At 35.1% G+C, this 13,399-nt stretch overlaps 1 protein-coding gene across 2 annotated transcripts in view; it reads left to right on the top strand.

Moving 5' to 3' along the window:
• CRPPA (CDP-L-ribitol pyrophosphorylase A) overlaps positions 1-13,399 on the top strand; it is a 109,188-nt gene that overhangs the window by 44,392 nt on the left and 51,397 nt on the right. For both annotated transcript variants that reach the window (XM_014894409.2, XM_088162478.1), the window contains exons 5-6: positions 1,525-1,570; positions 10,532-10,629. In XM_014894409.2, the coding sequence (XP_014749895.2) occupies positions 1,525-1,570; positions 10,532-10,629 (144 nt within the window). The remainder of the gene's footprint in view (positions 1-1,524; positions 1,571-10,531; positions 10,630-13,399) is intronic.

The following is a 13,399-nucleotide window of genomic DNA, read 5'->3' as shown; positions in this document are numbered from 1 at the left end:
TCCTGTGCTGTTCTCTTGAAGTCTGCACCTACCATTTTTTAGATCAGATTGTTTAAAAGTTTTTAAAAATAACTTTTGCGATGCAAAGAGACTGTAAATGTTAGAGTGTGCGACCGTTTCTAACAGATTTTAGTCTTGCTTCTTGAAAGGTTTTAAGATTATAATCTGTTACACTTTACTGAAAGTTCAGTATAAAGGCTCTCTAGAATCTGGTGAACAGAAAGAAACTTTGCAGCAAAATCAGTCACTCAGTTGGTCACTCTATCCTTAAATCTAATTTCAAGACATTGATTCTTCCCAACAGTAAGTAAAAATATAAATGTCTGTATGTAAAGTCGGACACCTAAGATTTATCAGGATAGATTCATTCTCTGGCTACTCCTTCTGCAGGACAAACTGTAGGGAAGTAAGTTAGTTTTTCATTTTAAAAGCATATAATGCATTGGGAAAATCATGAGATGTTATTCATCTGTGTCTGACTATAATACAGAGCTTAATTTATGAGATTGAAAGGAAAGTGGTTACAAGAATCCTTATGTTAAAATCAAATAATCACTTACTTGGCCACTAAGATCCTGATACTGTTAATGGTGTCCTGCTGTAAGATTTACCTTGCAACATTTTTGGAATTCTGTTCAGTTCATTTCAAAAAGAAAGAAAATAATTATTCAGACTCTAGAGAAAAAAAAAATCAGAAAGTCCAGTAAAATTTTACTTAGCATAAAATTAATTTACAGTAAAAACAAATACAAATATTAAGTCATGTCAGTTCAAGTCTCTGCTTGTCACTGTGAAAACATTGCTAGCAAAGACTGGTAATGTCTTGGGTAGATGCTGACTTTAATTTTCTGTTATTTTATTTGCAAAGCCTATTATTGCTACTGTCAGCCACCATGAGGGTAGAAAGACAGATAGGAAGGGTGTTTTAGCAAGTACCAAGTAAATATTCAGCATCTTATTGTTCATCTAACTTGATCTGATTCATGTCGTCAAGAAGAATTTGATGTTTATTAATTCTCTGAAAGCTCATGCAGTCTACTTGTAGTCTCACTGACTCCCACTGGTTAATTGGACTCTCGTTAACAGTGGTAGTCTTTCACTACTGAAAAATTACACCTATATTAGTAAAAGAAATAACAAGGTTTCTCCCTTGCTGTCATTTTTATGATCTCAAGTCTTGTTAAAAATCAATCTACTAGCAATAAAATTGCAGTAGAGTGGATGTGTAAAAAAATAGATGCATTATGTTTTCATGATTTTTCAAAGGATTGAAAATACTTTTAAGTTTTAAATGAGTTCTAAGCAGATCTAAGTGTTTGGAAAAAGGATTTTCTCAAGGCTCCAGTAGTTTCTGCAACCTCTGTTCTCGTAAATTGCCAGTGATATTTTACCAAAATTAAGAAATTGACAATATCACTTGTTTGTGGTGTTTAAAATGTAGAGAATTGCCTTCAGGGCATTGTTTTTTTGGTTTTACATTCCTTCCTGCTCTGTTAAATCTAATGAGGCTTGTCTGTCCTCTAGGTGACCTACAAGCGGGATCTGTATGCAGCTGAATCAATCATTAAGGGTATGTGTTTGTCCTTGTGACTGTCAGTTTGCATATTCCTGATTCTAATTAAGAATTTGTGTGTGATAGTTTGAAGTGCCTTTAAGAGAAGTTATATGATGGATAAAATGTGCTTAGGCAAGTTGTTTTAGCTTGTTTAATGGAATCTTTGTATTATGCATATTTATCTTTATTTACTTCTCGCAGAATACAGAACCTTATAAAAAGCTGTGTATATTACAGGCAAATAGAGATTAATTTTGATGGGCCTTATAAGGAATAAACAGGTCTTTTTTTTCTTTCATTTGAAGATCAATTCTGAATATGTTCCATCTTTCTATTCTATGTACTAGAGTGAAAATTAAATATTAATTCTTTAGGGCTCTTCACTGTTTTATATACAGGCAGTTGTTGCCTAAATTGGTATAGCAGTTAAGAGATATTGAGGTATTTCATTAATTTATAAGTATTTTGTTGAACAGTTTGTTAACCTTTTTTTTTCTGGTGGCAGCAGTTTAATTCCAGTTTAACATTAAGACTGGATTTAGCCTTTACCTAGGTGGACTCACTCTAAAAACAATGTAGGAAGGAAGAATTCTCATACTGTATAATATAATGGGGTGGTTGTTGTAAATTGATGGGCAGTGATTCAGGGGACCCTTGCCTAACTCCATGTTGACAGCAGAGAGATAAAACTCCAGAAACTGATGAAGAGAAAAGGATTTCCCTTTGGATTAAAAATTCCTTTCCAGAGAAAAGAATGCAGTTCCTATTTAAGAAAATCAGAGCAAAACCTGTGTGCTATTGAGGCTAGTGCTATTGATGGGCTAGTTGTCCCATCTTGTTATTACAGTGGGAAAATATTTCATATTAGATGCATTGTTAGAACTACTTAAATTATTTTTTAAGGCACAAATAAAAAAGAAAGAATTAGGAAGCCTGGAAATTTCCGGTTCTGACAGGCAATGGGCTCTCATCTGGTATTTTTGAAAATCCTACTTTTTATAGGATTCTTGGAAGTTCCACAGTCCTAGTTTTCATGCTTAGGAATTCCAAACATTTTGAAGGAAAGGAGGTGGGAGAGAGTAGTTGACATGAATTTACAAACCAGAAATTACGCCTGACCTACACAATTGCCTTCTAAAATGAAATGTGTAGCTTGGTGGTTGAGAGTAGTGGATATAGTTGACTTGATTTCAGCATGGCTTTTGACACTAGCTCCCATGACATTCTCATTGACTGTCTGATGAAGAAGAGGCTAGAAATGTGGATGTGAATTGAAACTGGCTGAACTGTCAGGCTCAAAGAGTAAAGTCCAGTTGGAGCCCAGTCATTAGTGGTCTACCCTAGGGGTCCATGACACTTCACTAATGATCTGAATGAGAGGGCAAAGCACCCTCAGCAAGTCTGCAGATAATGCAGTATTGGGAGGAGTAGTTGATAGGCTGCGTGGTTGTGCTGCCATTGAGAAGAATCTTGACAGGGTGAAGAAATGAGTGAACAGAAGTCTCAGGAGATTCAGCAAGGGGAAATGTGACTCCTGCCCTTGGGAAGCACCATTACATGCTGGGGACTGACCAGCTGGAAGGCAGCTCTGCAGAAAAGGCCCTGGGAGGTCTTGGAGGACAAGAAATTGAACAGGAGCTGTCAACGCACCCCTAAACTGAACAAGGACTGGCAATATGCCCTTATGGCAATGAAGGCCAACAGCTCCCTGGGCTACAGTAGGCAGAGCATTTACCAGCAGGCTGAGGAGGGTGATCCTTCCTCTGTGTTCAGCACTGGTGAGCTCACATCTGGAGTTTTGAGTCCAATTCTGGGTTTCCACATCATGGGAGAAATGATCATATTGAAGAGAATCATGCAAAGAGCCATGACAATGATTAAGTAGCGGAATATCTTTCAAATGAGGATATCCTGTGAGAGCATGGACTGTTGTGTCTGGAGAAGAGAAGGCTCACAGGGATCTTAGCAGTGTGTATAAATGCCAGATGGGGCACATTGAAGAAGATGGAGCCAGTAGTCAAAAAATTGCAAACTTGAAACGGAACTAACCTTCATCCAAATGAATTTCTATGCTCCTGTGTATACAAGGGCTTTAAGAATCTCATAGATCTTTAAATGAGATTAGTTGTTATTTTAGTTGTTATGTTATATATATATATAAATATGTAATGTTACCACATTTTTTTTTCCTTAAGCTGGTACAGTTTTTTCAGCTGTTGCTTTTAATAAAAAGCTTGTGTAATTTAAAGTAAAAGCTAAGACATTCTTGGTGGTCAGTCAGGCTAATCTCTTTATCTATCTAATGTCCCTTTGCTGTGGCAGCATGCATTATATCTGCTTCAGTAACCACAGTAGTCTTATTATGGTGGTCTTTATGAAAATCTGTACTTTAAGATTGTTGAAGTTTAGATTTGCATCTTGCTGCATTACATGAGTTCAGAAACAGAAGCTGTACATGTTCTTTGCTCATTATGCAAGCAGTATAATGAATCCTTCATAACAAATTAAGGCACTGCATAACAGAGCTATCTGACATAATTAATTATCTTTAATGGGGTTTTGAATTGGCACTGTTAGTCCTCCAACAGCAGTTTCAAAGTTGTGCCTTATCTATTTTGTGCCCTTCAAAGGGCTTAAAATCTCAGACCTTCAGGTGGTTATAGCATGAATTATTTTGGCAGTGGACAGTTGAACCATGTAAATTAATATTAGGCAGATGATTTATGCACAGCTCATTCCACACTTAAAGCATTTTTAAGGGGAGAATATATTTTTTTCCTTTGGAGCATCATCCTGATGTACCCCTGTATGACATCATTTTGTCTTATGTCTGTTAGTTTTACAGAAGAAATGTTACTAGCTATGTTCTGCTGTGTTGTGCTGCACCTATGAGAAACTAAGGACAGGTCACCTTAGAGAATGGCAACCATCCTACAAGCCAAGGCATGCTCAGTTAGGCCTTTCCTGCAAGCTGGGTAATTGATTATATCACAGTGTCTGCTTTTCTTGAGAGTTCAGAACCCACTACGTGGTGCTGTATTGTAGAATCATGGAACCATAGAATGGCCTGGGTTTGAAAAGACCTTAAAGACCATCTGGTTCTAAGCCCTTGGCCATCAGTAGGGGCATCTTTCACTAGACTGTGTTGCTCAGAGCCCCATGCAACCTGGCCTTGAACACTTCCAGGGATGGGGCATCCACAACTTCTCTGGGCAACCTGTTCCAGTGCCTCACCACCCTCACAGTAAAGAATTTCTTCCTAATATCTAATCTGAATTGAATCTACTTGCAGTTTGATGCCAGTCCCACTTGCCCTATCATTGCATGCTCTTGTAAGCGATGTGCTCCTGCTTATCATTTTTTGTGTCATGTAGAGTGCCTGAGGGGAAAGTCCTACATGTCGAGTAGCAAGATGCCAGCTCTCTAAATGCCACCATTCATGTTGTAAAGGTCCTCTGGAGATGTCCCAGAAGCTGAATGCACGGGCTAGAAGGGTGCCAGGTACTAGGGGCTCTGGCCTCACACTGCTCCCCACTGCTGTTTCAGTCTTCACAGCTGACTTGTTTATTATTAAGTTACCCAATTTACTGTGCTGGATGCACATTTTATCTGTGGATAAATTCAATAGTGATGAAGAATTTTTGAGTGTACACATTTAATTTTGTGCCTACAATTTTCAAATTATATGCCATCTGCAGTTTATGTTTATTAGTGATCAAAACTTTTGGTTTTCTTCAGGAATTCAACAAATTTCAGCTTGCTAAACTTGATTCAGGTGGAAGTAAGAAAAACATGCATCACTACATGCGTTTGTTTTACCTTAGATATTTATATGCATGCATATCATTCAAGGCAAGACAAAGAAACATTTAACTGATATAAATAGACTAATGAGTTATTTTTCTTTTGAGACTGTTTTCTTAAAACATTTCTTTTTAGTTTCCTAACTTCCTCAATTCTCTTTTATAACTTTTATAAAAAGCAAATTTTGTGCTTTTCTTTAGTCAAGCAGGTACAAACTTGTCGAGTATGCAGACAAGGTGGCACACGCCTATTTTTAATAGTCTTGAAGTAAGAAAACATTGTCTTACAATAGGGATGACTCATCTAGAAATGTAGTTAAGATCAAGCTAATACAAAACATCCTAAAAAAATTCCATTAGGATTACTGCCCTCGAGGTAGATAACTTTGAACTCTAGTTCCAACATGTAAACTTTAAATGGTGCTTCTCAGAAGAAGTTTGTAACTTACAGTTTGACTCTCTGTCCTCCTCCTCCTCCTTCTTGTTTTTCTTTTCTCAAGGGCCTTACTTTATAAATTACTTTTTCACAAGAGCATGCATTTGCAGGTTGGATAATTTGCCCTCACATTTGGCTAAAGAAGTATCTGTTGATGTAGATAAAATGATGATTTTTGCAAGTGCTGAGAAAAATATTGTAATGCCTTCAAACTGTTTATGACTGTTGGCAGCTACATATTATGTGACTTAGTATAAAAATTAAATTAAGATAAGCCTTGTTTAGCAAAGGACAGAGATCTTATGCGAGGTAGGCTGCATGTTCATGGGCATGCTCATGAAGCAATGGCTGCTCTCTGCTCTGAGCCAAAGAAATAAACTTGCAGGTGGGGAATACTCCTTGGAATAGCTACTGTTAGGTGAAAACAACCCTCCTTTCTTGCCTTCCACCACAAAATGTTGCTTCCTTTTCTGTGTACTAATATTGGTTGGGTCAGTGTTAAGTCTGATTTTTAGTTTTTTGTGGCTACAGAGACATGGGGAATGGGTAAACAACAAGAAAAAATTGTTAATTTTTTTGTTACCTATATTATTCAAATTACAATTTCAACGCTTTCTGTTGAGCATGAATGAATGCTTGGCAGTATTTAATTTTTCTAATGTTTACAGTAGTAGCATCTCATAACAAAGATGTTTCTGAAGATGTCAGACGAAACCATACTGAATTTCTAGACCAGTCAAGCCATTGCTATGTAGAAAGTGCAAATGGAATTCTGATAAATTAATTTACTAATTGGAATTCACTGCAAACTTCAAAAGCATTTTGATGATTAGGATGTGCTTCCAGAATAACAGGAATTGTAATAGCAGACTTAGAATGGTGTGGTATACGTGCATGTTTCCAAAAACAAGTGTATGTACATACATATATGTGCAATTAAGGGAAAAAATATATGTCTGTAGGCTAAAACCTATTTGCCATTCAGATGCTTTTTTTTTTCTTATGGTATTAATTCTTCAAGATATGATATTTATTATCTTTATTCAAACAAAATATTATTTTAATTGCTGCTTGTTTGTGGCATGCTCTTCAAGGTAAACTTCTAAGTCTTCCACTGGAGTACACTTAATACATCATCTAACTATGGTAGTTTCATAAACATGTGCGTATTTTAATTTATAATTGGGTACGATCCTAGGATAAAGACTGTGGCAGGTGTTGCTGAATAATAATGTGATCTAAAGCTTTCAGGATATCAAAGGAGGGTGTGGAAACATTGAAAATTATGTTTTCTGATGTAGAAAAAATAGATTTAATGGAATAAATTCTGAAATCTTATATCAAATTTAGCTTTAATGAAGAAAACTCCTGAGAGGGAAATTTGATGTTTAAATTTGAGTGTAAAATTTTAACTATTTTTTATTTCATGCAAAAAATATGCTCTGAGTGTATGTTAAAAGTGTTGAAAGGGAGCAAATGTGATGTATGTGAATAGGGAACACTACCCCATTATCAGGTACAGCTGGAATGAAGCTGGCAGTAAATGGGTGATGTGTACTGGGGAGAGGAAATTTCCAGGGAAATAGTAAGTTTAAACAAGTCGAGGAAGAGGAGGCCAAAGTAAGGTAGAGAGTCTGATATGTAATGTGACAGTGAACAGACAACTAAAAAAGCATTGGGCAGATATAAAGGAAATTATGGCAGAAAGTAGTTAAGTAGAACTGTGGTTCAGTGTGGAAGGACAGGAGAGAATACAAAAACCCAACCAAGGGAAGTTCCAACTCAATAAAAGGAATAACCTCTTTCACCCTTGACAGCCAACCAAGCAGTGAACAGGTTGCCTGGAGAAATTGTATGCCAGAGCAGTAAGGGGTTGAGTGACCCGGCCTGACCTCATGGGTGCTCCTGTTTTAAGAAGGAGTTGAAGGAGAGACCTCCTGAGGTCCCTTCCAGCCTCAGTTATTTAGTGGTCCAATGGAAAACAAAATGTTTTTAGCCGAATATTAAAATTCTTTGTGACATGGCCGTGTCGTGGCTTTTCAGAATGACTATTTTGTTCACCCAAACAGAATTCTGAAAACCAGGAATGAAATGCTGCACACAGTCAGTTTTACTGGCAGGCAGCAAAACTCATGGAATCCCTGGAGTTACGAGCCAGCATTCGCTGTGCTCACTGCGTTCAGCGTGACTAGGCTGAGTGACAGAGCTCCATCATCTTAGCAGAAGTAGGACATTGGCAGTCTTGGGAATGAAGGCTCCACGCAATCTTCCTTACCACAATGCAGCAAAATTGCAGTCTAAACACATGGATCTTTTTTGACCAGTTGAAATAGTTTGGCTTTAAATAGAAGTTGAGTTTCACATCTCAACTAGAACAGAACTGTTGCTTTACTATGATGATTTTATAAATGATGATTTCCCAGACTTCCTTTACTCTTTTCCTTGATCATTTAAAAACATGGAGCATTTTTTCAATGTGTGTATTATCATTACTTTAAGGGCCTCCTACTTTATTAACATACTTTCCCCTTATAACATTATGTTTCTTCTCTGTATAAAAAATGCAGTTTTCCACACTTCATTGGTTTTTCTCTCTTCTTTATTAAACTCAGCCTGCAAATCTTAGTTACTTTTTTGTAATTACCTCTTCTTTCTCATTTATATTACAGGAAATTAGAGATCTGAGAGGGCTGGAGAGAGTAGTGAGATGGGTTTTTATAGCTGCAGCCTTTGAGCAGTCTTTTGTGAGAATACTTCTGATGCTGTTGATTACAGACTTCTTTTTAAAAAGAACTGTTTGAGCCTATGGTGCCTTTTTGGATTCCACAGCCTTCTTCCACATGTGAATTTTTGTAATAGTTCCAATCTGACCTTCTTCATTAAATTACTTCGTTCAATAGAGTCTGAGTTCTTGAAATCTGATATGCTAGTCTGGTTTATTATGTATATCTATCTTGTATCTGCACTTTGTGTACAGTACTAAATTCAAGTGGCTCTTGCTCTGATTTCAATCTACCCATTAGTTTCTTTCTGCTGATAAGAAATTAATTCAATATGGTTTTCCATTTTTCAGACCGTAAAGTTATTCTCTATTAAGTAGAAGCCAACTGTGATGTATGTGCAGTATACTTTTTTGCCCAGTGAATCTATGGGAAGATAATTTCTCCCACAGTTGTGGTATCCTCTGATTTCCAGTCCTGTGAGAAGTGGCCATGCATTTTTTTAGTTCTCATTTCCATCTGGTTGTGATGGTTTATAAGCAGATGTTTATTGTTCTCTCCCTTTCTTCCTCCCTCCCTATTCTTGCTAACTTAATACTAAGTCAGTTGCCACCACTATTTTTGTTGTCACATTATAAATATTGGACATAATAAATATCCATGATTCAAAAAATCATTTTAATTCTCTTTTGGAATTCTCAGTGGTTAATTCACTTTTCCTGCTCACAGAAAATTGCTTAAAAATCACAAGTCACTTTCCAATAATGTAAACCCTACAGCAGCTTTAAAATTAATTTTCAGGTATTTATGTCTATTTTTATAAAGAAGTCTGTGGGTTTACAATAGAAAGTGAGGTATTTCTGTACTGCTGAAATTATGCATCTGATTGAACGTATTGTGTGGTATGTAATTATAGAAATAACTTTCCACATGCAACAAATATGTATTGTTTGAAGACCAGTTAGCCCATGTTTTTATAATTTTTCTTGTCTTTCACTCCTAATTTATTTTGTGGTGGTGTTTGGTATATTTCTGTCTCTGGAGTTTCATTGAAGTCTGCTTTAAAAATAATTAGACTTTACGTGTGTGAAATTTCTAGTTGCTTATGGAATGACTACCCCAAAAACATTGGAAATCTTATGTTTTGTTCTGCGTGTTAATTTAGCATCTAAAGTCCTGAATTAGACTCGAGAGTTTCAGACTTGAATTTTGATTTGTTGGCTTAAAGAAAGGAAAATGTTCACGGAATCTAAAACCTGAGGTCAATAACATGAGAAATTACTAGTTTTCTGAAATACTAGCTTTGTGGAACAGATAAGCAATAACTTGAAACTGTTGTTCCGGATAGCAACAAAATACTGTATTTTGCTCCACCAACTCTGGAACCAGATCTGGAAGTTGCCCACGCCCAGATTTTTGTCACATCTTTGCAACTTCTTTGCTATTGAGGTGAACAGTTACATCTTCTGTCTCCTGTATCATCAATAATTTTTTTGGCAATTTTTAGTATATATTGTTGGGAATAGGATTTATGTTATCACCTGGGATTTTTTGTGGGTTTTTTTTTGTTTGTTTGTTTGTTAGGTGTGGGGTTTTTTTTTTGTTTGTTTGGTTTTTTCTGTTTTCGCCCTTTATTTACTCAATATTACTGACACTGCATTTAGTTATCTGTTGAAGTGATAAGAGGGATAAAATTTTAAAAAATTTTCTTGATTGTCATCTAGTGTCAATGTGGACCTGAAAAAATATCTTTTAATAGATTTAAATGGGCTTTGGGGACATTTGTAATGATTTCATGTTGTACAAAATAATATAAAATATAATTTGAATTTTGAGATGTATATTATATAAATTACTTACTTACATTAACTGTACTTTGTAGCCTTTAAATTTGCAGCTATTGAAAATGTTCTGTCAAGGAACAACAATATGTGGATTGAAGGTAATGTTTAGCAGATTAGTAATTTGGATTAATTTATTTTTGCATGAAATCCTAAGGTTTCTTTCTTGATCACAGAAAACCTATCACAACAAGTTTGTGTTATCACCAATGTGAAGGAAACTCTTGCACAAGTAGGTTTTCTCCTTCCCGAATCTCTGAAAAGCCAAATAAAAGTAAGTACCACTCTATCACTCTCAACTGTCTGATTAATTTAATGTTTCTGGTTGCCACTGCTCCTAAGAAATGGTCTAAATAATGTGAAAACAGAAACTGAGACTTCCTGTGTCACTGTAGTATTTATTGCAAGGGATTAACACCAGGTGTGGAAGTTACTAAGAAGGAAGCATCTTCAGCCCAGTTGTGCTGTTGAGGGGGATTTTACAGATCCACTTAAAATGTCCATATTAGATTAGAGGAGAAATTGAAGCCAGACAACAGAGAGGCAATTTTCTTTAGATTTTATGAATTCAGTAAGCCCAAATTGTTACAAATACGTTACAGAGGAAATGCTTTTGTTACTTTGAAGTCTGACTTGGAGTTTGAACCAATTAAAGAGTTCATTGTTTTCCTACAAAGCTGTGAATGCTGAATCAAATTTATTGGCCTTTTTGTAGAGCGATAGGGGTATACATTTCCCTCAGTGAATGCGCATAGGAGCCTTTGCCTTAGGATATTGATGGAATGTTCTACTGGCATTTAACTATCTTTTCCTTTTTCATTATTCTTTCTAATAGACCTATCATATTTCCATTTTCCCAAAGATGATTACCATTGGTAATTGCTTAAATTTAGGCTGGTGTTGGGGTGATTCTTAATTATATCTTATGTGATGATATCACATGTTCCTGTTACCCAGAGAAACAGACAGGGAATAACTTCAAAAATACAGATATTCTGATTTGGATAATGTTACTTCTGCAATGATTTCATTTATGTCTGTCAATCTTCTGCATGGTGTGTTAATTATAAGAAGGATATGTTTCTCTACCAACCTGTATTGCTGTTTTATATCTGGAAATGTCATTTGACATTGCACTTAAAGGTTTTGTTAGGAAATAATTGTATTTAGCATGGAATCATGCTTTATATCTATTAAATCTAATCTATTATCTATTTAATCTATCTATCTATTTATATAAATTAAATCTAAAACATCTAAAAGTCAAAAAAATTGGCAGAGATGAATAACATATTTTCTTGTCTGAATAGCTGTATGATGGGGCAGAAGTATGTTTCCATTTCAATGCATCAGATGCATTGCTAATTCTCTTTTTTTATCTCTGGGTAAACTATTCTGCTATTAGTAGGAGGACATCATTTATCCATTTACTTTTAAACACTAAAATCTCTGAGTTAGTTCTTAAGCTTACCAATATGCAGAATTTCTAACCTCAGAAATAATTTATGTGCAAGCCTATTTGTTCTCAAATGAAGCACAGTACCTTGTGTGAGAGAGTTGATTTTGTGCAAAATAATTATTTGAAGCAACGTAGATGTACTGCACTGAAAGCTGGGCCTTTTCAAAAGGATGATTGGAAGGTAATTGATCTAAATAAGAGACCAACTGGGAATCGTTCAGTAGAGTACATATTATCTGAGAGCAGTATTTTAACATTTTAGATACTTTTGACATTCCAGTTCTCAGTAGCAGCCATATTTATTTGTGGAATATTTGTTAACTTCTACATATGTCCTTAAAGAAGAAATTAAAAGTAAATTTTCTGAGAGAGGCTCTAATAGCATGATAATATCAATAAAGAGGGAAAAAAAGACCTAAAAATTGAACTAATAAGATTAAGGAAATGAAAAGAAAATATTTTCTAAAAATTTTTAAAGGCTACAGCTGTTGCTTGCAAAGTATTTTACCAGTACTTTAATCAGTGTTATGTCAAACAGTATGACTAATGAATGAATGTTTTGTCAAAGATATTGTATTGTGAAAGACATAACTGGAGTTTTTCTTTAAATTTGTTATTTAGCCCTTTCTTTTGAAGCAAACAAACTTAAATGGGAGCTGAAGGTGTTTTCTTCTGTGACTGGAAATCATGTGCTCTTTAGTGACAATGAGCTGCTGTAATATGAAATGGAATCCACTGGATGAAGTTGTGTGTCATGTTTGTGACTGGATAATTACCCACGAGTAGGATATAAAAATACTTGGTTATTTTCAAATAGAAAAAGAACTAGCATTTCACTAGAAGAAACACACCAATTTCTTAATGATTGCATTTTCCATCTGCTGCAATGGTGTTAGTTGTGATTTTAAATTCTGATATAATTTAAATAAAGTTGCAGGTTCCGAATGTCCTGGTATTACTTTTTGATTTTATGGAAGTGGATGTTGAATAAACTTGAGAATTCAGTACGGGGCACCTGATAACTAAAAAACTAAAGAATATCAGTTATTACAATGACTAGAAGTAATTAAGCAAATCCCTATGCTCCTTTTTATTTAAACACTGAAACATTATGTGAGAATCAATTTTTACCAAGGTGGTATTTTTACGTAATTTTTGCTCTCTGATGTAATTGATAACACTGATTAATATTAATTTTAATTTAAAAAAAAGTACTATTGCATAAGGTATTAAATAGCAAATAGAATAAGAATTTATTTTAGTTAATTGATTGTTTATTAAAGCTTCAACTTAGGCAGTTGTACTTACCTTTTCAACAGAAAGTTTCAATTTCATTTTTGCTGAATAATATGGTCATCAAAAATGCTAGTGTGTTACATAATAAAATTGTTGAAGGTAAATCAAAATTCTGATACACTAAAGGAATTTTTAAATGCTCAGCAATGCTTAAGCATCCCATATTGTAATACCTCAAAGGAAAAAATAAAAGTAGGCGATCATGTTCCAAATACCTTCTGAAAAACACTGGCTTGCAGTAGGCTCATGTTCATTGAAGTATGTGCAAAGTTATAAAGGTACCAGGGAC

This window comes from Sturnus vulgaris, chromosome 1 (assembly GCF_052056855.1).
Source record: "Sturnus vulgaris isolate bStuVul1 chromosome 1, bStuVul1.hap1, whole genome shotgun sequence".
NCBI lineage: Eukaryota > Metazoa > Chordata > Aves > Passeriformes > Sturnidae > Sturnus > Sturnus vulgaris.
This window is presented reverse-complemented; position numbering and strand designations above follow the sequence as displayed.